Here is a 26,219-nt window from a genome sequence, read left to right on the forward strand (position 1 = left end):
CTGTTGCACTTTTGTACCCCCAGAGGATGCTGAGAATAGGTCACTATCCCACATCGAGGCGGTGCACAATCTAGGTGTTCAAATAAAGAAAGAAGGTGGAGTTCAGAACACGTATTGGGAATCGCTTGCCTTTGATTGGGTCCCATCATGGCTGGGGGCAGCAGTAAAAATACTGGTGCCTGTTATCGTGTTCTTCCTGGTCCTCTTCTGCATGTGCCAATTGGGTCTCCGATGATGTGTAAATGTAGTACCTAGTAGTGCAAAGGTGATGATATCAATTGGGGGCTCTGATGTTATCAATTTGTGGTTCTAATGCACCTTGACATACAATACACAGCAAAACTCAAACTGACATGTTTGGGGTTATAGATATGTTGGGTGGGTATGAGTTTGTTACTGTGGAAGTAAAGAAAGGGGGAATGTTGGGAAGGAACCAGGGTCCTCCCAAACCTCCCCCCCCCCCAAGCGCTTTAGAGTTAGGCGAGACCTCTTTAAGGCACTTTAATGGACTAGAGGGAAGGAGGGGCACTGGGAAGGCTCTCATGCAAATATAATCACAGACATGGGCAAGCACTAAAGGCGGCAGTTATTGTCTAAATAGAAGGTGCAATTAACTATTAGCTGGATAGATTTGTAATGTCAGATCCTAGTCATTGTAAAATCTTAGTACTATAAAGGAGTCGAGCTCCTTCCCAGAAGGAATGCAGTCTGTGGGATTCTAAAAATTTACCACAGGCGCTTATGCAGTGTTCGTCACTATGGCTATGACTGGCAGCACAAACTGACTCACCAGCTGTCTGTCAAGGGTCCATGCAGGTTAAAATAGGAATTACATGTTCTGTGACACAAAATACAGAATGGGACAAATTATAAGAGGAATATGGAGAGAATGACTGGAAAAACGTTTGTACACATAAAAATGTTTAGTTTTTCATTGGGCTAGGCCTTAAGGTTTGTAGGTCTGCAGGGTGTTTTTGAATAAGCGAACAAAATGTAGAACAGCCTGCTCTGACAAAACCGCTGACAACAAAGAAAGAACGCTTTGGAGCATCCCCATTATGGAAAAAGGAAAAAGGACGGATTGGAGGGGGGGGGGGGGGGGGGTGGGGGCGGGGCAAGGTGAATGCATGCCCTATGCTCCTCTTTCCGCATAAAAGCAGTAGCTGCATGCTGGGCAGAATTTTAAAAGGAGTCCTCCCCATGAGGGCCAAATCAATAAAGTTTAACGCCCATTCTTCTACAAACTGCCTCATGTGCAGCCACTGAAAATGAACGTTGATGGCCTCAGCATCACTCTCCTCCTCCACTCAGTGATCAAAACGATTGTGGTTACTCTACACGTTAATTCAGCGATAATATTAAAGAAATACTGTAACAAAGCTTGACATTGTTAGGTTAGCATGTCTTAATACTCAGAACCAAACAGTAGATGACTATGTAAAGCATGTGCATTTAAAACAGTTTCACAACCAGAAAAATGTGGGCGTTTATTGTTTGGACTACCCCTTATTGTTTGTTGTTTTGGCTTACAATATCTTTTTACCAAACTGGTCCCCTAGGAGTTTTTACATACGGCGCTGCCATGTTTACAGCTGAGAGTCCAGCATTTAGGGGGAAGCCCTGCAACCTAGATGTGGATTGATCAACAAGAAACCTAACAGACAGATTAGGAAAATCCGGACCATTTCCAGCATGCACCATAAGCAAGGCATAGCCTGTAAAGGACCAGCCCAAGACACAGGTTATTACGCTCTACCCTACGACAGTCAAGAAAAACTACATTTAATTTAGTTGAAACCCACATATTCGAAGGTAAAGGAGGGAAATCGCAGTGATAACCCCAAAATTCAATGTAAAGTCAAATGACATGAACATTGAAAGGAATAAAGCTTCAGCAGCAGCATATCTACAAACGCAATTAAAAATGAGTCAGCCTTGCCCTCCATGGCTCTGCACCCTTTGGCTTCTACAGATGTTTTGGACTACAACTCCCATCACTCCTTGCTAACACAAGTCAATGGTGCTATATCCTGGGAGTTGCAGTCCAAAACACCTGGAGAGCTTAAGACCCTTCCAACTTCATAATCTTGCAAGTGTACGTACAGTCTTTCCTAACTGTAGTATCTTTCCCCATTGCTGCAGCGCACAATTGCTTCACAGCTAGGTTTGCATATAAAACCCAGAAGATACACGAAAAATATTTGATGTCAAGTTTTAAAAGACCAGGTAATTCCATCAGTAAGAGGTATGGAAAGAAAAAAAAAAGCAGTTGATATACTCACTGGTTTTACATCAAGCAGGATGGAGGACTTTGCAATAATTGCTGGTTTCTTGGATTTCTTTTCAGCATACTGCTTCAGTCTCTCTTCTCGTATCCGCTCAGCCTCTTCGTCTTCTTCGTCACTGCCAAAAAGGTCAATGTCGTCATCGTCTTCTTCAGGAGCAGCAGTGACCTCAACCTTTTTTGCTGGGGCAATAGGCTGAAATATATTTAAAACAATATACAACCTTTATAGAAGCTTACACTTGTCCTGGCTGTGTATTTCTATATCCACAGCTGAAGATTTTCAAAGGGTAGGATAAAGAAACAAAGATGATTTTTACCTAGTTCATCTGCTCCATCCACTTAAGGACAAATAGGGATATGCTTCAATTATGTCGCTTGAAATGTTAGAGGGCTGTCCAACTACAGGCCTCAAGGGCCGGGATCCAGATGGGTTTTCAGGATATCCCTCATTAATATTCATGAGGAAATATTTCCATATAATTAGAATCATCGTATGCAAATGTAACACATGAATATTGAGGGACATCCTGAAAACCCAACATGGATCTGGCCCTCGAGGCCTGGAGTTGGACAACCTTGATCGTGGCCAGGGATGAAGTGCCACAATGGGGGGATTTAATCAATGATCACCCACTTACTAGTTCATTTATCCATTAGCTTACCAACATTCCTATGCATAGTGCAATCACATTCATATAGACGCTAGAATGCAGACTTAAGTTTTGGGGACATTACTGCCAGGTTATTTCTTCGGGAGAAGGCAAAGAAAAACAAAATAAAGTTGTGTGAAATTTAAAACAATTGAGGATTTTATCCCAAGCCTAAAATCTACGACTAATACTGCACAAACATCAATAGGTAAACTTTGTATTCTAGATCATCCTTGCTTACATTCCAATTTCGTATTCACCACCAAATAGGTGCCATAGTAAAAGCAAGGTTTGGTTTATTAGCTTCAAAGGGCGAGCCTTGGTATCAGAAGCAATGAGCTCTACATTACTTGTGCTTTTCCTACTAAGCCAGTACACAAAGCTTTAGAACGCAGAACGACATTCCGGGGCGGCATCATCTGAACGCCTGTTCACACCCAATTCTTTTCTGGCCATGACGCCTCCCCAATGCACATGATAATAAAGTGCATAATGTAGCTTATACCATGCTATTTGACTAGTTTGATGGCCAATATTAGGGAGAATTCTCTTATAAGGCTAATTTCCCCAAACCTAGTGAGTCCCCCAGCAGCTTTGCTGGATTTTTGGGGTTTGTTTTTTTCTCCTGCTAAGAGTGAGACTCTTTTCCTCCCACTCTTAGGCATGATTTGAGGTATGTCTTTGACTTAGTATGTGTTCATGGGCTATGGGGTAGCCTTTTTACTCCATAGGGTATCATCTGTTTTCCTATGTGTGTTACACAGCACCCTCGGTGCAGTAACACAGATGGGGTCATCGTGACCCCTAAACATAGACTCCATACCCTGGGACTGACTACTGTCTCCCAGGGCATGTAAAGTCACCACTGACTTCACTAGGCCTAAATTGTGAACAGAACCAGTACAAACTATCATATTGTGGAAGTACTGGAAGGGGTCAATATAATTGCCCCTGGGTCTGTTTTCAAGGGGGCACTGTGCAGTCCCCCCTTGTCGAGTTTCTGGCTGGTGGCAGTGGTTACCACGTGAAATATTCCATCGGAATATTCTCTATGGGATTTTCCCATTGATTTTAAATGCACCACTTTTTGGTGCAATGTTAAAGATACCGCCGGTTTATTTATTTAATATTAAATCTCCGGTTGGGTCTTTTTGCCAGAACTCTTTTCTAAAATGGCGTTTGTGTCCGTCTCCAACTCTGACCAAGGTCGAGCCCTTTGTTCCACTATTTTGGCGGGCTTCTCCACAAATGGTGCCACTCTGTCTGGGTTCCACACGAGGGGTGGAGGGGGGAATAGGCACCCTGGACTGCGTTGCCTCGGCAACCCAAGTCGCACTCTACTCTGATTGGCCCAGTGGTGAGCCGCCCGACTCACCACTTAGCATGTGTGATTGACAGCTAGGCTGATGAATGGGGGGTTATCTGCATAAAAGCAGGGACTGGAACTTCAGAAGTCGCCACAGGACCTAAGAATCCGAAGAGGGAAGAAGCTGTGCCATCTACAACAACGACACCACCGGTGAAGCCCTGCTGCAACGAATTCACCACTTTCCCAACGACAAGAGGAGATCTTCAGCTGAAAGTCTTCTTCCTTTGAGCTGGTGGGACCAACCAGTTCGCCCTTTTTGCCTTCCAAAGAAGTCTCTTGGTCGAATCGCCTGTGCCAAGCACCCCAGCGGCCGGATAGCCAAGCTTCACCACTTTGACCGCGAGTAAAAGGAGCGCACGTTTTAATCAAGAAACTCTGCGGCTGGTTTCATCACTGGGCAGTGCAACCACTCCAAGTTTCCTCCTCGACGAGATCCTCTCTTCCCCTGGTCGGAACAACGCACTGCAACCACTGCCAGGAACAAATGCCACCGCTGGAACTTCCTCTCTCTTTAAGTACTGTGTCCTGCCTGACCTCCCTTTCTACAGATTGCTAAAGATGACCCTTAAATCCTTGGCTTTCTAAACTGGGTTGGCTCCAGAACACCTAACTATTCTTCTTGAATCACCCCAACCTCTTTTTGAACATTCTGCAAAGACTTTTAGTGCATTTTAAACCGTGTGATCCTGGGCACATTTCGCTTTGCCCCCTTTAAAAGTGAGCCTGGCCTATGAACTTTGGCTCTACAGTACATACTGCCTTTATTCCCTTGCTCTGAACTTCTAAAAGTGTTGGGAACTGTTATTTTTATGTTCTGCCTTTAACCTTAACTATTGGAGTGCCATCCAAGTTACATGCTCACATCCATCTTGACAAATAGTGGTGTTCCAACTCCGTCTTGTCTAATAGTTATTAAGGGAGGTGTGTATACTTTATCTGACTGTTTTAACTTGCTTTTGATTGAGAGTGCTAGTGTATTGCCCAAAGTGTGGTTTAAATAAATAATTATATACTTTTGATACAAAGCTCTGGTCAGTGTTTGTTTGCTTTACTGTGTTTTTGGCCCTACTGTCTATACTCTATATACTGCCTTACTCTTCTTGAGAGAAGTCTGATTGCTCAGCCACAGCTACCAGGTAAATCTGGGTGATACAGACTGCTACCAATTGGGTTTACTGCTTACTCCTGTAGTCATCTTCTTGCAGTGGTCCCCAAGGGAACTGCACAGGATTCTGCCTAACAGCCAACACTTAATTCTGAATTTGTTTGACCAATTTAGCTGCTCTTTTCCCCTGGATTAATCGAATCTGCAGCCTCACCCAGGATGTGACCTATGTGCACATTACAATCTTGGCCTCTCATAGGTGTGCAAAGAATGTGTGAGAGTCTCCTCGCATGAGTATTTGTGTGCTTACCTGGCTACAGGCAGAATAGATTATGATTAGTAGGATTCATCCCCGCTGATTTCATAGAATGCCCTAGAGGGTGCTTATGCGTATAGTGCAGAACAAGTTTCACAGCTAAACCTTTGTTCCTTTTCGCAGAACAGGTTGACACCATATATGGTCATGGCTTATGACTACCTCGCAACGGCACTGATGGGTCAGCATTACATTCTCGGTAACCCACTTGACAGATCCCTGCATTACTGGCTTCCCTAGTTTATCAACTTTAACGTGGTAAATCTTTGTAAGCAGTGGTACTTTTACTGAAGTCCCCGTCATTGCAACCCTTCTGTGCTGCGTTAGTAGCCCATATAGCTACCAGGCAAGGGAGGCGTTTTAAGCCCCCCATCCCCCATTTTGATCCCAACGCGATTGTGGTATTTCTGGTGGCAGCTGTAGTTTAATTTTGACTTCACCAGCGAATGCACTCATTTGTGCATTAGTAGTTCAAAGTACCAGTGGAGTAGTCAATGGGATACTAATGTAATTTTAAGCCCCACTCCCACTTTGTTTAGGTCTACCCCAAAGACTTGGAGCCATAGCAACCATCCAAACTGAGGACAAGATGGTCACTATTCTAATTAATATGCAGGCAAAAGAACAAGTTACTTAACTGGGAACATTCTTTCGAATGGATGTTCCTCCAACGTATTCCACATCTTTGACATGTAATGTCCACAGCTGTGTACTTCGGAAACTTTTTTCGGCAGAGGGCGTCCTGCGTCGGGTCGGTGTCCCTCGAAAGTGTTTGTCGATGTGGATGTCACCGGATGATATAAATAAGACGCATGGCGCCCGTAGCCTCAGTTTGTTTTTCCCCCCATAACGTGTGGCACCAATCCAATGCCTGCTTGACTGCACATAGCCTTGCGGAAACGTAAGCTGCAATCGCATAGGAAATTCCCTAGAGGGACAGGCTGGGAGAGCGATGTGGAATACGTTGGAGGAACATCCAATCGAAAGAACGTTACCAGCTGGTAAGTGACTTGTTCTTCGAATGGAATGTGTCCTCCAACTTATTCCACATCTTTGATAGACTCCCAAAGCAGTACCATCAGATGGACGAGGGATAAGAATTTAGAGTACCCAATCAGATGGCGGAATAAAGAACCGCCTTCCCAAAGGTCATATCTTGACCATGGATGGAATCCAGGGAATAATGTTTAATAAAGGTTTGGATAGAAGCCCATGTGGCTGCATCACAAATATTCCTAATAGGAACCCCCCGTTGTAGGGCTCTGGATGTAGCCACGCCCCTAGTGGAATGAGCTCGCAACCCTTCAGGAGGGTCCTTATCGGTAGCATTCAGTGATGAGGATAATCCACCTCGACAAGGTCTGCTTGGTAACAGCCTGGCCCAATCAGTGTTCAGCATATCCCACAAAGAATTGATCGTCCACTCTGACCCTGGCCATCCTAGAAATATAAAAGCTCAACGCTCTCCTAGGGTCCAACCTATGGAGTCTCTCCTATTCCTTACCAGGAGGAGGTGGAGGATAGAAAGCAGGAAGTACCACCTTCTGGCTCAAATGAAAATCAGACACTACCTTAGGTAAAAGGATGGACGTACCCTCAGTAAAACCCTATCCTTGTGGAACAAAGTAAAGGGTGGCTTAGATGAAAGTGCCTGCAACTCGCTCACTCTGGGAGCAGATGTAACTGCAATCAAGAAAACAGTCTTGAAGGTCAACAGTTTCAAAGGACAAGAGTGCAAAGGCTCAAACCGAGCACCCATCAAGGATTTAAAGACTAAATTCAGATCCCAAACCGGCACCTGAAAATGGGAAGAAAGGAGCACATTTGTGAGCCCTTTTAGAAACTGGGCAATCAAAGGCTTGAAAATAGATGCCAGGTAACCCTTAATGGTACCCACCCTAATACTCTTGTGGGCCTAAGAAAGCAAGAAAGAACGAACCATCGGAATGGAGCACTGAAAAAGGATCGACATTGTGTTCTCTGCACCAGTCGCAAAACTTACGGCAACAGTACAGGGATTTGGTTGCCGGACGCCTGGCCAAAAAGCAACACCTCCATCACATCAACCGGGAGGTCCCAATCCTTATATCTCAACCTTTCAGAAACCAAGCGTGATGGTTGAGAGTCTTGACCTCTGGATGCAATTAGGATCATGTGGGACCCGAACCTCCGGAACCTCCTTAGAACCTGAGGAATGACGGGGACCGGAGGAAACGCATATAGAAGTGGTAATGCACCCGTGCCCTAATTAAACACTGACCGGTTTGAGCTCAGATTTTGCTAACCTGCACTCAACCCTCTGAGCAGCCCACACCTTCTCATTAGCTTGGCAACCATTCATTTTTGGATGACTTACATCGTTTGGTTGTAGAATTCACCTTATTAAACTCAGCAAACTAGTTGTAAAAGGATTTTAAAATTTCCATCCCAAGGCTAAAAGTTAAATTAGTTATACACCAATGTAGTAATATTTAGCTCAGCACACGTTAGCCAAACCTTCAATACATCTGCAGATCGTGAAGCAGACTAGAATGATGGCATGCCTGCCTGTCTGCGACAACCTAAATGGGCTAACACGAACACCCCATCTCAGCTGGTGTCGGTTGCGCCGTCTGAAAAAACAATTATTAAACAAATCACGCAACGTATCCCTATTATTATTATTATTATTAATAATGGTTTGCCTTAAATGGATGCAGTGGAGAATGTATCTTATATGTCCAGCACAGGTACTCAACCCACCACACTATGTAACGGAGCATTTAACTGAAAAGCAGTGGATTAATGTGAAGTGCGCCAGTGCCATGCCTGCAGTGCTTTGTAGTCTACCCACTGATTGACGGGTTGACTCTGCAGTAAAATCCCTTCTCCTTAAGGATACTTGGCTTACTATTTGAAGCATGTAAATGTAACTAAACTAACAGAACACGATAGGCATTCTAACAGGAATGTAATGCCAAGAAATGTATATGTGGTTGGAACGCCCCACCCCTTTTGTTCTCCATTTTAGTATAGCCCTACATCCTTCCACATTAAGGGCCATCCCTTCCGTTACTCAGTACCCACTGAGTGTGGCACGTGTCTGAAAAGTTCTAGGGAGCGGTAATTAAAGCCGACACACAGCGGTTCACTAGAGCAGTGTTTAGAGCCAGACAATGTGGAAAACAGAAGCTAACTGGGTCCCTTCTCAAAAGTAGACCCTTCCATAACCGAGTTTGCGGCCTCGCAGTAGGTATTAATCAACTTGGGTGGATGCACGCCTGCGTATAAACCCCAGCTACCCAGCATCATTCCTCATCGAACCAAGCAATTCATGGGCATTCACATAGTTGCACTGCACGGTCCAGTCCTGTCCTCACCTGAAGGCAATGTGAATTTCAAATTCTGTGCTTTCGCAGCGCCCGACTAGAGTGCCGCCCTGAGCAAGCGTTGCTGCTGCCTGCTTCACTTGCCTCCTAAAGGCTCTGCGTCACTCTCGGCACTGGTTAACTCCTCCACCCCACCCCACGCGCTGTAGTGCACTGTTCAGCATGGGGGAGGGAGCAAGCAGTCACTCAGCACAGAGGGCATGTGCAATTTACTCCCCGGCCCGGCAGTGGCAGGCAACGCTACAGTTGGAAAAAAATAACAGCTACCTTTCCCTTGGCCTCGTCTCTGATATGGGGGGGGGATACATGACGTATCCCCCTGCTTAAAATTGTGCGGGGGGATTTGTCTCCCCCCCCCCTTTCCTACGCCTGAGCATAGCACAGCCCACCCATGTTAGCCGGCTAGCAAGTATTTTTACAATCACTGCTACGTCCCATTTTGAGGTTTATTTCTATGTATTGCTGCGCCTCAGAATGTGTGCGCTTTTCTCCCACTGCTCAGCTCTCAAGCGTAGGTGTTTCTACCTGGGTGTAGGCCACCTGTATTAGTGAGCCATATCTTTCACATAGCCCAGCTGTGTTAGTGAGCAGTATCTCACATGTGGCCCTTTTGTGTTGGTGAGCCAATGTTTCACTTAGCTTATCTGTATTGGGAGCAATATCTCCTACGGAGGGAACGCAGGGCATAGGGAACACCTCACCCCCTGGAGGAACCCGTGAGGGTGGAAATTGCTGCACCCCAGAATGTATGACAGGGGAATGGATATGGGCCAGTTAGTCAGAACAGCAGGGGATAGGAGGGTGAGGGGGGGGGGGGGGTGAAGAGGAGGAAAGGGTACAGCTACTAACCAACCCTACTAAAAATAAAAACTCCCTCTTCTGCATGCACATCTCAAACACTGAACTAAACATAACCATACCTCTAAAGCACAACAAACCGCACCCTCTTAACTACACCAAAACAAACCACACATAGCCTCACCCAACACCACATGGCGTCAAAAACACCTACGCTCAGTGAACATTTTCCACCGAACTGAAGCTGCCAACAGAACATCACAGCTCTCCTGCTCTCTTCTCCCGCTAAATCATAACTCGCCCACCTCTCCCCTTGGGTTATAGATCCACCAGCGCACTAAGAAACCATGCAAGTAGCAACAGTGCACGGTATAAGAATCTTTAACATAACATTCAAAATTATTGCTACAATATTGCAAATAGTAGACTCAGCAATACCGCATGACCCGCTATCTTGCCTCCTATGCATTCCCCTGCCTATTAGTAACGCCAAAGGTAAACTGGTTCTTTTGATAGACTGGAAACAGATAGCCTGATTTGGATGCAACCTACTCCACAATTCAAGTCTGGCAGGTTTAAATAATTACTTTGGGGGAATAACTGAAGAAACAGACAATTATCCAAACCATGTTCATGACCAAAGGAGATTTGGTCCTCCTTTGTACACTACCTACCTTTGTTCACAGAGTTCAATATTATCATTATACATTGAGTAAAGAATGTTCCTGCCATTCTCAAATGAAAATATGCCCCCACCTCAATGGTATGCTGCTTGGTTTACTGTGCATTGTCTACAATATGCTCTATTACACGATTGCTGTAACTTTATTTTGTATAAGAAATGGTGCTGCAGGCTATAGTCTAATTGTAATGTTATCCGCTTAAGCCTTAATAAACCGAATGTTACAAAACATGTTGCATTGGGGCAGTGAAGTCCATTTCTTACTTGGACTTGCATTGCTGGAACAGATCAGCAAGCAGCACAGCTGAACCATACCCTAGCTATGAAAGTCAATTACTCTAGCATAGGACCCCTCTCTGCTTGAGCGCAGCACCTCAGTTGCCACCAGTCGCAGAAAAACTAGAAACCAGTACTGCCACTGGTTAATTTTGGCTCTTCATCCCTACGAAAATTAGTAGCTAGAATTTGCATATTGTGAATTCAGGCCTACACAACTGAGCCCTATTAACATGGAGGTGTGCTACAATGCTAAAACCTTATCCTGCTCAGCCGATTTGCTGCTACTGGACTTGAGGACTTGGTTTCCCGTATAATCCGCCTGACGGTTATTCACAGTGTACCAGGCTGGTAGGGGTTATAACCAATGAACACAAAATACTTTCTAAACCGCCTTTAGGAAGACAATCTGATTATACAGGTATCGGCATAGGGATTTGAGGAGTAAAACCTAAAATGAGCTACTGGGTATCTGGTGTCATCCAGTAAGCAGAGGCCACCCTCCATGCAAAATTAGCAATTCAACTTCCATAAGGTGCACACATACCTTTTGTTCATTATAATGACCAAATAGGTGTGCAAATGCTCAGTTATTTACTTTGCAAAACAGTTAATTTTACAGAGCTATGTTGGTATGGCACCAGTTGACCGGTGAGTCAAAAGTAGCTCGTGGCAGCTGTTGGTCTTATGTTTAACATGTTCTTCTAGGCTACAAGCAGGAGCTAAACACCTCCCAGCAATTTGAAACCCTGTTAAGCGTTGTACTGTATCTAAAACGACAATGCCAGCCTAAGAATGATAAAGAACCTTAGCTGCCAAGACAGTGAAAGCTTGCGAGAATAATTGTTGCATCTCCGTGGGTCAAGTTCGGTATAAATAACACTTTTTACTCAAGTTAGACAAGTGTAATTTTGCTTTTATGGGCTTTTGGACTTTATTTTTCATCCCAGCAGGTTTAATCCAAAGCGTTTCGTCTTTGTGTGTTCTGCCTCAAGAGTCCTTATGACTACTAAAAAGAGAGGGTTACCCTCATCCTTGTGGTGGCGTTCTGCTGTGTGTAAATAGGTCCTTCTAGGACAACTGAAGTAAGAGACTGACATTACCCCGCTCCACCACCTCTCCCCCCGATCTGGAGAAAACAGCTGCTGGTCTAGGGCCTTGTGTCTCTGAAGTTACGGACCACGCTTGCATTACTGGATCCAGAAGGGAGTCCCTTTGCTGCCATGACCCTGAAAGCTCTCCCAGCTATCTGGATGAAGGTTCTTCGCCCCAAATCAGGCTAGTGCCCTGGTTTCATCACCCCCATCTGGGGTGCTCCATGGGTTAGGTCTGTTCTGCAACGGCATAGCCAAAGGCACCTTCTGCTACTTCTGGGGTTGGCTCCTCTCCACTGTTAGTCCAACTAAGGGCTTCATAAAACCATATCTGAGGCAGCACAAAACTCTTCGTATAAGGCTGTACCACCTGAGAATATTTGGTAGCGTAGACCGAGCAGCCAGGCGTATCTTTAGAGGGAGAGGGGGCTGTAGCTTGGTACAAAGTATTGTAGCATACCTATAGTCGAAAGAAACACAAACACTATGTATTGTAATCTTGGGAAAGGTAAATGCCATCACATTCTATAAACACAATTATAAAAACTAACTTAATACGTATAGTGTAGAAACCAAAGTATAACCTTATTCAGATTACAATAAGCAGTCAAGGAGAGTCAAAACTATAACGCATTCAGAATGGCATTATGCTATTCTTGGGGAGTAGAACCACAGTGGTTAGTTAGAAGACCATACGTAATTCAAGGGCACCAGACCCTATTATCAGAATATACAGCATTATTCCGTTACAGAATCACTTAAAGGATAGTTCCGGGACTTTTTTTTTATTGTCCCTACGGTTCGGCCATGTGTTTTTAAGCATAAATCGGTAGATCGTAGAAAACTTTCCTATGGACCTTACCCGACTTTTCGTCCATTAACGCACTCGAAATCAGCCGCCATTTTCTGATAATCCTATCATTTCCCCCCATCGCCCTGGCTCACCTGCGTTTGCGGCACTAAATCAAATCCCCCGCCCCTGAAACAGACTTTATCGAAACATTCATATTCTCCGCCTCTCTCTGTGACGTTTCTGTGCTGCGTAGGCAAACGCGCCCATGCGTCTTCTACGCGACTCCACACAGAACCCGGAAACCAACACAGATTAGCTCACAACACAGCGCGCCACAATTCGGAATATGAAAGTGTACTTTTAAATCAAACCGCAAGATTGTAAATTTGGTAAAGTACATTTATTTGACATCAAATGTTTAGAGAATATTCAGCGATTTGCATTTTTATTTGCTCACGTTCCACCTGTGAAAAAGAAAGATGCAATGGAACCAATTTACATGCGTTCGAATGATATGTAGATGTAATTTTATATGTGGGAGACGACCATGAAATAGTAGTGGCATCACTGACATCACAACCAGAGTATACTTACTCGTTACTCGGATTACGTGGACGAACAGTGCCGCGAAGTTCGTGCATAAGCACCATCATCATCCTCAACACGGTCCGTGAGAGGCAGGCTTCCCTGAACTCTGGCAGCTCGGTGATGCATTGCGGACTTGGCTCGCCTTCCGAAATGTAGGCCAAGCACCCGGAATTTTCACGGCAGCAGCAGTTCTACTCCTCAGTTGGCATTGGCTCGCACCGATTGCACGTGCACCAGGTGGAGACGCCGTCCATGCAACATGGTCCAGGCTCTTCATCCGTTGACTGGTCCTCCCAACTGCCGTCCGAATCCCCATCGTTTTCGCGTGCTTGCCTTTCCAGTAGTTCCTCCTCGGTGTACTCGGGCTCGTACATATACGGCATTATTGTAGCCATTGTGTGGTAAAGAAAGTAAAATAATTTACAGAGATGGTACAGGTGTTCACAAGGCCTAGAAGCGGCGAAGGTAGCTGACCAGAGCACAGAAACGAGTCACAGAATACTCAAAGTAACACAGAGAGAGGAATGGAATCGAAAATCTGCTGCTGTGTGTTGTGAAACGGTGTGTTTATACTTATTGAGGAAAGAGGCGTCCTGCCATTTCCATGGCGACACGTCATTAGCTGAGGCGCAGCGATTGTTGACACGAAACGTGCTTTGGCGTTGGGAAATGGGCGGTACGCGTCTGCTGATGTCAGGCTCAGGGGCAGGGATTTGATTTAGTGCCGCAAACGCAGGTGAGCCAGGGCGATGGGGGGAAATGATAGGATTATCAGAAAATGGCGGCTGATTTCGAGTGCGTTAATGGACGAAAAGTCGGGTAAGGTCCATAGGAAAGTTTTCTACGATCTACCGATTTATGCTTAAAAACACATGGCCGAACCGTAGGGACAATAAAAAAAAAGTCCCGGAACTATCCTTTAATTAGACCAACACTGTTACAAGTCTATCTTTCAACATGTGTAACTTCTTTCAAGAATGGAAACAGTTACACACCAAAGTTACTTTTTATAACAGTTTACCTAGAGGCCTAAAGCTACTCAAGGACAAGTATACACACAGTGAAACTATTTTAGAAGTTCCCTTGGGCAATTCAGGGAAAGCACAACCCAAAAATACAGTTTAAGAAGAGCAGCAGCTATTCAAGTTCAGTATAACCTATTGGAATATAAACATATTACACCATTTCTATTATGGGAATAGACATTTTAACCAAGGACACTTCAGAAGTGCTATGTACAATTCTATGGTAGCTAAGAACTCTAGCCGACTTAAGAGGGTAATGAGCAGTTCAAGGTAAGCAAGAGACCTATGAGAGGCAGTATGCAACTCTTGAACAAGTATTAACTCTTGGACTGTTTTAGATCTGTATGAAGCAGATCAGGGAAAGCAAAACCCAATGATACACTTTAAGAAGAAATCAGTTATTCAAAGGTAGTTAAAAACCCTATTGGTAAGCTTTTACACTAATTCAGTTAAGAATAAAATAGTACCAATTATTTTTAAGAACAGTGGAACACAATGTTCACAATGCAACATACGTTTTAAAGGCACAACCAGCAATATAAAGGTCAGCAATAACTTTTCTAACATGTTGTAACTTATTCAATTTCAGAGATCGTTACAACCCCAACTCATTTAGAAGTACTATTTTTACACCTGTTATAGTTATGACAGAAGCCTCATCTTTTAGAGTCCTTCCCTAGTCTATAGCATGGGTGCTCTCAGAGGCCGAAGAGGGACCCCAGTGGTCTAGGAGCCAGCTGTAGGCAGGTCAGGATCTGGTTCAGATGCAGAAAATCCAGGTTCCAGAGGATATCTTCAACAAGTAAGTATTAGCTTTAGAGTTAGTTAGAAGTGTTCAGGGACTTTACAGAAGGCTCCCTATCTGTGTTACAGCATTAGGCCTGGGCAAAGGGTATGGGCAAACTCCCAAACACTCGAATCATCTACTTAGTCTCACAGGATTCGGTAAGTATTACCCAAGCCAACAAAGTACCTCAGCAGAAAAAAAGAGCTTCTGGGTGGGCGCCTTCAGGATGCAGCAGCACAGGACCCGGTCCCTAGATTCTTGATTAGCCGACTGAAGAAATGGATACTGAAGGCAAAATGGCGGCAGTCATCGACAGAGAAAACTTCCAACAAAGGATATTAGCAATTTCTCGCAGCTATGTGGATTTGGCGCACTTTTACAGGAACCAGATGAAGGACAAATATCGCTGGTCGGATTCTGTTCACTCTCGTGTGCCTGCACTCTGGTGAGGGGACTTCCGGGGTTCGAATAGTGTCTCTGGAGGTCAGAACTTCAGAAGACCATGCACTGTACTCAGGCTCAAGGTCCCACAGCCGGCTCTCTAATTAATGGAAATGGTTAAAGCCATCTTTTCTTAATCTTCCCCTTTAGATTTGTTTCCAATGGTTGGCTTGTCAGCAGCTTCTAGAACCAAAATCTTTCTCAGGAACTACAGCACAACTTCTGCAAACTCTCCTTGCTGTTTACAAAAAGGGGCAGTCTGGCTGACCAATCAGGACAGCCAGCACCCCAGTGGAAACTGGTTATTTTCAGGCATGGTGAAAGACAAAGGGCTGCAGAGGTGTGGACTCCTCCCTGGCTTCCTGCCTTCTCAGACACACTGGAGCCTCTGCAGGGAATACAAAGGAATCCGGACGAAAAAAACCTCAACCAGGGTCTTCTCCACCTAGGACTGCAGAAGACCCAAGTAACAAGCAAACAATAAATGGTGAAAAAAGGAGCCCACTATTCTAGCAGAACAGTGGTCTTTCATTGTATTACCACAGCTGATTTGGCAGCCTGCCATTAATAATGACTAAATGTCATAAAAGTAGTTTCAGTGCCACCAGCCAGTCAAGTAAACTTGCAATTGTAACAAAAGTGTTACCAAGTAAGCAAACAAGGGGATACACTGCATCTCCCCAGCACTCCACAAGGTGGGGTGTGGTGTGCTGGCTCACTATATAAAATGTAAAGGGAATGGAAGTCCCACTTTACCCCTTGGGAACAGTAGTTCACCCAAGTACATTAAAGAGACATTTATTTTTATTTATAAACTGCACAAACAGCCCGGAGGCGCTGTTACATGGAATCGGCTTAGTTACAGGTAGATGACTTGGGTACATGATGTGTTATATGCGTAGCGATATGTTACACAAAGGGTTACATCGTGTAGAGCATATCGTGGCATAGCACATTACATATAGCTATTATTGCAAGTGAGCACATCAAGAAGTGGCATGGAGACACTGCAGGTACGTTTCATCAAGGTGCCCGTGAAGAGGACGTTGCAGTAGTCCAATCTGGAACCGATTAAGGGTCTGGCAATAGTTAGGCAGTTAACGGTGTTGAGTAATGGCCTGGCTGCGTTTAGAAGTTTAGTGTGGTAGGCTGCAGAGGAAGCAATGGCGTTTACTTGCCTATACATGGATAAATTGGCATCTAGGTAGTGTTTTTACAGCCTGGGATACTGAGATAGTGGAATTGTCGATATTGAAGGATGAGTATCGGGCGTCAGTTTTTTGTACGTGTCAGTGGGTCCTAGCAGTAGTAGTTCTGTCTTTTCACCAGATGCAAAGCCGGTTTTCAGCCATCCAGGTGTGGATGGTGGCATTGAGGGTCTTGGCATCTCACTGACTAATTTCCGCAAAGCCATGAAAACTACCCTGTTCACCTAACCAACCTCTCATGTCTAAACCTCAATGACTAACATGTATGATATACTATGCTGTATGATGTACCCTGTTTGTATGATTCTCCTATCGCTCGACACAGGATCCTGCCTCACTGTAACCCAAGGCACAACCTATACCTGTACTTGTAACTAAGTTCCCTTACAAGTAACAGCGCCACAATGCCCTTGGGCTGCCTGCGCGCTATATAAATGTAATAAATAAATAAAGGCAGCAAGGTCTAAGGACTAGGGCGGGTTTGCCTTTGTCTCTGATGTCATCCATCTGTTTTTTTTTTAGGTCGAGCAAGGCCGATTCGGTTCCATGGGGATTGTCGGGTGCCAAAAATGTTGCTTGATTCAAGGAAGTGTTGGACTTGTAGGTAGGCTGCTTTGTCCATAATTTCTAATGGGAAGGGGACTGTGGTTATGGGTCTGTAGTTGTTGGGGGTGTTAGGGTCGAGGAAGTTTTTTGGTTTTTTTGGGAACGTGCGTACCCAGTCTTCCTTAAGGCTAAATGGGACGGAACCTGAGGCAAAAGAGGCATTGATGAATGCAGTGAGGAAGGGTGCAAGCGTGTCTGCATACTCTAGAGGGTGGCAGGGCAGATATCCCCTTTGCACATGGAGGGTTCTTCAGGAGGGTGCGGACTTTCGTTTCGTTGACGTCCCTAAAAGAGAATAGCAGGGTCACAGGGGCCCTGTGGTTGGAGGCGGGCGTGTGCGTTTTGGTTGGGTGGGGGTTGGTTAGCTAGTATTCTGTTGTGGAGGGAGTTTAGCTTGTTAAGCATAGCTGATTGTATGTCCGAACACCAGGCTTCATCTCGGGTTATGGCCTGGGGAGTGGGGGTGCGGGAGTTCCCTGAAGATGGCGAAAAAGTCTTTGGAGTCGGAACTGGCATTGGCAATTCTCGTGATGAAGTGGCTTTGGCATGGAGGATTGCTTTTTTTAAATTCCTTTGAGAGTTTATTAAACTCATGTTTGGCTGAGTCCAGGTTATTGGAATGCCAGGTAGACAGGGCTGCATGTTTCTTAGAGCGTAGTTCTAGAAGCTCTGGGGAGAATCATGCATTGGAGTGTTTAGTGGGTTTGGCTTTCCGTGTGGCTAGTGGGGCAATGGCTTCACCGCCATCTGTTAAGGTGGAGTTAAAAGTCTGGGCCAATGTGTTCGGGTCATTAGAAAACAGGGGCTGTATGGCTGTGACTAGTAGATGTGGTACGAGTCTCTCTTTGGTGAGTAGGGGTGAGCTTCTGGCAGCTGATGGTGGGAGGGGCACGGCGGGCGGTTTCTGGTATTTGGTGAGGTGGGGAGGGATAGGGTGAACTGGATATGGTGGTCGATCCAAGGGAGAGGAGTGATAGCACCGACTGGTGGGCAGTTGTGGTGTGCTAACCAAAGATGGAGTGTTTGAAGCCTAAGGTTTCCAGAGCCTTTCCAAGGGATTTTGCTGGAGTGTCTGTAGGGTTAAGCTCTAAATTCAGGTCACCTGCCAGGATGACCTTAGTGGAAGTCTTCAGGTTGTCCGAGAGGTGGTGTGCGAGTGTTGCATGGATGTCGGCGAGGGGAGCAGGGGGGCAGTAAACGATGTGGAGTGTGATAGTGAAGTTGTGAGAGGTGTTATTTTGAGGACTAGGGAGTCGCAGTTTCTCAAGACTGCTCTCCGATCTTTCTGATGGAGATGGACTCCTTGGCTATGAGGGCTACCCCGCCGCCTTTAGATTGCAGGCAGTCTTGTCGAAAGATAGTGTAGCCGGTGGGGAGAGCAAGCGCTATGGCTGGTCCAGACGCTTCATGAAGCCATGTTTCTGTGATGGCAAGGAGGTCGAGGTTGTGGGCAGTGATCACGTCATGTAGATCTAAGGCGTGAGCTGAGAAGGAATGGGACAAGTTACTTACCTATAACTGTTGTTCTCCAGCATGGGTCTGGCATGGAATCACATGCTCATGAATATTCCCAGTCACCAGGCTGGGAATCCTCGTTAAAGAAAAAAAAAACAGTTTCACTTCTCAACCGTCTTTCTCCTAACAATCACTGGTCTCTGGGTCATACAGCCCCGAGCCAATGACTGCCCTCTACCTAAACCCCTCCTCTGGCAGCCATCTTCAGATTTGGTAGCACGTAAAGTGGCAGTAGGACCAAGAAAAGAGTCGCAGGGGGGTAGGCAGGAAGGCTCGCATGTGAATCCATGTCAGACTCATGCTGGAGAACAACAGTTACAGGTAAGTAACTTGTTACTTCACCAGCATGGGGTCTGGCATGGATTCACATGCTCATGAATAAAGAATACATAGCAGTACACACATGCACAACCACAGGAGGTGGCAAGGCTCAACATTAAGCATCTTTACATTAAGCATCTCTTACCTCCTCACCAGGCTCACCTTCAAGCAAACAGGTTGCGCAGCACTGCTTGGTCGACTCTTGACTCCTCCCTGGAATCCCTGTTGATGCAGTAGAATTTCATGAAGGTGTGCGTCGACCTCCATGTTGCAGCCCTGCAGATGTCCAGCAGGGGCACCCCAGACAGGAACGCTGTATTTGCAGCGATCGCTCTGGTCGAATGGGCTCTCGGACGGCCAGGCAACGGCCGGTTTGCCAACCGCTGACAATGAATGATGCAGCCGGAGAGCCACCTAGAAATGGAAGCCTTGGAGAGGGCCTTCCCATGGTTCACAGGGCCAAAGCTCACAAAAGGTTGCGACGTCTTCCGAAAACTTTGTGCGGTCCACATAGAACTTCAGCGCTCTAGCCACATCGAGCAAGTGCAAAGCCCTCTCAGCCGGCGACAAAGGCGTCGGGAAGAATACAGGTAAAACCAAGGGCTCGTTGAGATGGAAGTCCAACAGCACCTTGGGCATGAAGGAGGGGTGCGTCCTCAGCACTACCCTTGTCTCATTGAAGGTCAGGTACAGGGGCTTACAGGAGAGGGCCTGGATCTCTCCCACTCGTCGTGCGGAGGTGATGGCCACAAGAAACGCTGTCTTCCAAGAAGCACCTGCGGAGCAGTTACTTGTAGAGGGTCGATCTTCTGAGTACGGCACTAAACGGCGAACCTCTTCCAGTTGCGCCCGTAGCATTTGAGAGTAGATGAAGCTCTGGCTTTGGCGAGCACCTACTTACAATCCGCTGGGAGATGGTAGCCCCAAACTCTAGTGCTGCAGGAGTCAGGCCTTCAGGTTCAGTGATCCTGGGTCATGGTGCAGAATTGCTCCTCCTTCCCTGGCAAGAAGATCTGCGTCTGCCGGAAGCTTGACTGGAGGAGATGCAGACATGTCCAGAAGGTCCGGGTACCATATCTGCCTCGGCCACGCCGGCGCAACATGGATCATCCTGCACCGGGACCGTTTTAGTTGATGTACTAGAAGAAGCAATGGCAACGCATACAAACAGGCCATCCAAGGGGAAAGAATGCATCCCCCCCCATGCTCCCCTGCTGAGGAAACCTGCTGGCGAACCTACGGCACTTGGTGTTCGTCGCCGTTGCAAACAAGATTGATATGTGGATTGCCCCATTTGCGGAATAGGAGATCCCTTGGTCCTGAAGTTCCCACTGGTGGCAAGAGTGCAGCTCCCTGCTGAGAGAATCAGCAATGGTATCCTTTACTCCTGCTAGATGAAACACGACAAACAACATCCTTTGGGCTACGGCCCAGTGACAAAGGTCCTGCGCCTCTTTGGAGAGCGCCGGGGATCTGGGTCCCCCCTGCTTCCGGATGTAGAAGATCGTGATGGTGTAGTCCGTGAAGACCCGTACCACTTTGCCCTTGAGGGACGGAAGGAAAGACTTGAGGGCCCAAAACACTGCCCGCAGCTCCAACACGATGTGCAACGACTTCTCCGGTAGCTACAGGCCTCTTGCATGAAGACTTCCGGAATGCGTTCCCCATCCTTTCAGGGAGGCGTCTGTCGTGACCGTCTCCTGATGAGGTGGGATCTGGAAATCCGCGCCTGCGGATAGATGTGCACGCACTCCCCACCATTGTATCGCTCAACGGAAACTCTCGTTGAGTGTGATCTTGTCCTCGAAGCTCCCCTCCACTTGTATCCAGCGAGCGTCGAGGAACTCCTGCAGTGGACGCATCCGCAGCCTGCACAGGCGAATGAGGTAAATGCATGACAACATCATACCAAGTAGAGACTTGATGGATCTTACCCTTGCGACCTTCACGGCCAACAGCCGTTGTACCTTGCCCAAGATGGCCGTGATCCTTTCATCCGCCAGACACGACACTATTGAGTCGGGCTCCCAGAAACAGAGCATCCTGCGATGGAGTCGAGCAGGACTTCAAAGTTTATCGAGAACCCGAGTTCCGACAGGAGTTGGACCGTCTCCGTCATGTGGTCGACGGCGAAGTCCCTCGAGTTCGGCCGGATGAGCCAGTCGACCAAGTACAGGTACACGTGGATCCCTCGTAGATGTAGCTGCGCCGCCACCAGGGCCAGGCACTTGGTGAACACTTGTGGCACCGACTTCAACCCGAATGGTAGGGCCTTGAACTGGTACTGTTGTCCTTGAACCACAAAGCGTAGGTACTTGCGGTGTCCCTTGTGTTTGGGGATGTGAAAATAGGCCTCTTCCAAGTCCAGCGACGATAGAAAATCACCATCTTCCAGCTGTCCTAGCACGTGCTGAAGCATTACCATCTGAAACTTTTGGGAATAGATGTACTTGTTCAGACGCCGGAGGTCCAGAATGGGCCTTCAACCGCCGGTCTTCTTTTTGACGAGGAAGTAACAAGAGTACACTCCGGAGCCTCTTCGGGACGAGCTTGATCGCCCCCTTTCTTAACATGGCCCGTACTGGCGGTATCCTTGGACACTTCCGTTGGAACTCTAGGTTGTGTCCGTGGGCGAGAGCGTCCAGCATCCAACGTTTGGTGGAGATGGTCTTCCACATGCTGACGAATTTCACCAACCAGCCTCCCACTGGGGTGCATGGATGGGGGCTGACTGCACGGCTGGTTCAATCTTGTTTGGATGTCAAAGCGCCGCCTTGGGGGCCTTGGCGACGGCCACCTCCAGACTGCACGGCCCCTGTAGGACTCTTGGGGCAACGAGCGGGGGGTGGGGGATAACGAGATGTCCGACAGTAGGACGAGACACCTTTTCCGAATCCTTTAGAGGAACTTTGGGATTTCCCTCCAGAAGTCTGAAAGGACGGCCGCCGTTGCTGAAGCGTGCCCAGGGCACAAGCCGTCTCACGTGTCCACTTTGATGGCCTGGAGAGACTCATCCACAGTCTTTCCAAACAAAATGTCCCTGAAGGGCATGTCCAACACCTTCGACTGAACATCCTGGCGGAAAAATCGTGGACCTCAGCCAGCCTCGCCACTGAAGGACAACGCTGTTGCCCATTTGGAGGAATCCCGTGTCGTCAATGCCCGTGGCCACTGTAATGGCATGGTCCGAAGCCAACTCGCCATCCTGAAGAATCTCCAACGCCTCAGCCCACTTGTCGTCGGAAACTAAGTCCAGGAGGGGGCACATCTTGAACCAAAGCTCCCCGTCGTAACCCTCCGTGAGGGAGTTACCGGGCTTGATGGTCGTTGCTGCCGACGAGATCACTCTTCGTCCCATGGCATCCAACTTCTTCCCCTCAATGTCTGGGTGGGGGGGGGGGGGTGGATAGGGGAGTGGGAAGGGATGAGGATGCTGACGAGGATGAGCCTGAAGACTACTTCTTGGCCGCTGCCGAAACCACAGAGTCGGGAGACAGCTGGGACCGTCAACACTTGGGCACAGAGTCCGGCACTGTGTACTACTTCTTGTAGTAATCCCTCTTCGCCGGCACATCCGGAACGAGCAGGAACAGCTCCGAGGCCCTGGAGATCATGGCGTGGAACGAGCCAATCTTGTCGGGTGGCAAAGATCTGGGCGACAGGTGATTAAAATCCCCTCCCCCCCAGAAGCGGTCGTCCGTGCCAGTGCCTGTCGTCGCCGTGTCCGGATCATCTCTCAGTGGGGGAAAGGAAGGCGAGGGATGAAAAGGCAGAGGTGGGGGAGGGGGGGTGAACTTCCCTCCTCTTGGGTGGTGGTTCCTCCGATGGCCTCGGCACCGCGGGTGCGGCCACCGGTACAAGAGGTATCCTCGTTCGGATTTCCAAGCACAGGGTATGCAGAGCCATCAGAATGTCCAGAGATATCCCCAGGTGGTTGCTGGGGTGGAGGCGACAGGGACCAGGGTGTTGGCGGTTTAGGATCCGCTCCTTCGTCACCGCCCTGTTGCTCCTCTCTCTCCTCAGTCAACTTTGTCGTCGTTCTTGTCGGGAAGCCCCCCCCATAGAGCCTGCTCTCGACGCATCTCCCCTCCTGGAGGACCCGGAGGTTGATGAGCTCTTCCTCTGAGGAAATGTCCGTGCATCCCAGAGGAGACCGTTTCTGTGAAATGATGGGAATCACCTTCTCAGGGGTCTTCTTGATGGGCTGGAAAGAGGACTCCCTCCTGGCAGGCAGGGATATCCTCACCTTAGGTGCCGCACCCTGCGAATCCCTTTGCGAGGGACGCTGCTACTACTTAGATGGCAGTGTGGGTCTTAGCCTGATGCACATGGGCCTTCGTGGTCGCGTCCGCGGCCTTCACCTTAGGGGGAGGGTCGTGACCCCGCTCCCCCTTGGCCTTCTCCGTCAGACCGGCCTGGGTCTTCTCCAAAAACTTGCCCGGATGGTCCGTCTTACTCTTCTTTGAAGAACCTGAGTGTTGGCTTGTGTACGAAGGTGCTGAAAAAGCTGAACTCGACCTGGCTGCCGAGGAGCCTGTCGCAACAGCGCTCCTGGAGGCAGTGGACTTGCGGTTCTCAGCCTTATGTTGGGTCCCCGCGGGAGGGGAGCCCTCAGACCGCTCCACTCTTCTTCTGGGCAAGGGAGGCATGCTGCCGGGACTCACCTGGAGCAGGGGCCTTGGCCTGCAGCCACTCGAGGCGCTTGCATCGGTCGGCCTGCGTGCCCGGCACCATCTCCCGACAAGCCACGCAGTCGTTCTCCACATGCGTCTGGTCCGAATACAGGCAGTAAAGGCACAGGGAATGTCCATCGTCCGCAAAGACATTCTGTAGGTTGCAGCCGGGGCAAACCTTGGAGGCGCAGAGTCCTTCTCCTCTGCCATATCCACGTGGTGTTGGCCTCGAAGAAGCTTTACGAAAATCCGCCCTCGAGGGGCACTGAAGAATCCGAGTCCCCGTTAATTAGAAAGGTTAATCGGTGGAGCTTGAGGCTCGATTGACCGAAAAAATAAGAGTAAAACTCTTACAAATATCGCAAAACGCAGTAAAAGCTTCAGAGCTATAGCACGAGGACTCCCAACACTTGAACGTGCAGCAAAAATCTGAAGATGGCTGCCAGAGGAGGGGCTTAGGTAGAGGGCAGTCATTGGCTGGGGGCAGTATGACCCAGAGACCAGTGATTGGTTGTTAGGAGAAAGACAGTTCAGAAGTGAAACTGATTTTTTCTTTACCGAGGATTCCCAGCCTGACGACGGGGAATATTCATGAGCATGTGAATCCATGCCAGACCCCATGCTGTAGAAGTGCGTTTATGAGGGCACAACTAAGTGTGGTGTGGGGGGGATCGGGGGGGGGGGGGGTTGAGGTAAGTACCTCCGGACAGGGGTAAGGAGGTGAGTGTGTGCTGTTAAGGTTGGGCGTATTGGGTGTGGAGGGCAGTGTGGCGTGGGTCATGGAAGTATCAGGCATGGGCAGAGTGGCAGTGTTAGGAACCATGGAGGCCGTGGGGCCAACAACTTTGGTTACAAGATCGCAGGAAGGCATAGCAACTGTGGTAACGTGGTCCCACATGTCAATGGTGGGGGCACTAGGCAACATTGAGGCAATGGGACATACATCAATAGTAACATCATCACATGTGGGCATGATGGCAGCAACAGGCAGCATGGAGGCAGTAGTGCATAATGCAATCATATCGATATCACACGTGGGCAGGGTGGCAGCCGGAACTGCCAGCACATCGTGCGTGGTTGTGGCAGGTTTACTTGATGGTTGGAGAGTCAGGTATCGCATGAGTGGTGTAGACTGCAGCTTTTAGCGGGATGGCCGATGTTGGAGGTTTGCAGAAGCACTGTGTTCGCTTAACCCCCGATGGCGGTATGGGAACCCTGTGGCGTGTGGGTCTGGGTGGCTCTCAGAGGTGCTGGATTCTGTTGCACAGCCTGTTGCGGCTATTAACACTTCTGGGCTGGGCGAAGTGGATCTGTGGGCAGGTGCGTGCGTGGCAATGCGCAGCCCTACAGAGGAGTGCAACTCTGCGAGGGGGCAGCTTCGGGCGGATCAGAGGGAAAGCTATGAGGGGCTCCAGGGAGCGACTGAGCAAGTGGCTGACAGGCAAGTGTCTTACCTGCAATGCAGGGTTTGCGGGTGCTGGTCGTGATGTGATGGGGCGACTGAGCTGCAGAGAGCCTCATCGGCCGTGCCATCCGGGCTTCGCAGCACGGCTACGCCTGCTAGCTGGTTGTGCGTTCTCTTATTGGACGGTATGCAGGAAGCTGGGGGACCCAATCCGGGCCCGCGGTGGTGATTCAGTTTGTCGTAGTAGTTGCCGTGGGAATGGCATTGTGTACGGCGGCCATGTTCACAGGCCAGGTTGCTGCTTCTTGCCTGCAAGACTGGGGCAAACTATAGGAACGCTTCCATTAAAAGGAAGCCACAGCATTTAAAATGCAGTGTGCTCCCATAGTACTTTACAGTCAGTCCAAATTTAAAAGGAAACTCCAATCACACAGTATGGAGAGAGATAAAAAGGTCAACCATAAAAAGAGTAAAAGACTAGGAGAGGAGGGGTGGGGAAGAAACCCACTCACCTAGGAATAAGAGAAAAATAATCAAAGTCCAGCAAACCGTCCTGGGGTTGACACAGGTCAGGAAGATGCATCACTAAAATGAAAATCCAACCTAACACACTGTGGCTAAGGTTTTTTCAATAATCGTTTGTCCCCAGGATTTTCTAAAGCCAACCCCCAGCTTCAGAATCAAATACTGTGCCCAAAGACGACAGGATAACCGTGCATTGCCAACTACCACTGAATGCAAAGTCCACACCTTCCAGCTCCTCTAGGCTCAGCCCCTCAACCTGGGAAACGCAGAATCTTGAATAATAAATCTTAGGATCTCTCCAAACTGTAGTGTCATCACTAGAATTTATAATGGTCACTTTGGTGACCTAACGAAAAGAAAATAAAACCCTGCTGTAGAATAATTTTT

At 47.8% G+C, this 26,219-nt stretch overlaps 1 protein-coding gene across 4 annotated transcripts in view; it reads right to left on the reverse strand.

Annotated features, from left to right (window-relative positions):
- EEF1D (eukaryotic translation elongation factor 1 delta) overlaps window positions 1–26,219 on the reverse strand; it is a 152,183-nt gene that overhangs the window by 42,543 nt on the left and 83,421 nt on the right. For all 4 annotated transcript variants that reach the window (XM_069621764.1, XM_069621763.1, XM_069621762.1 and 1 more), the window contains one exon: window positions 2,283–2,480. In XM_069621764.1, coding sequence (XP_069477865.1) covers window positions 2,283–2,480 — 198 coding nt within the window. The remainder of the gene's footprint in view (window positions 1–2,282; window positions 2,481–26,219) is intronic.

This window comes from Ambystoma mexicanum, chromosome 5q, assembly GCF_040938575.1.
Source record: "Ambystoma mexicanum isolate Mex_15411 chromosome 5q, UKY_AmexF1_1, whole genome shotgun sequence".
Classification (NCBI taxonomy): Eukaryota; Metazoa; Chordata; class Amphibia; order Caudata; family Ambystomatidae; genus Ambystoma; species Ambystoma mexicanum.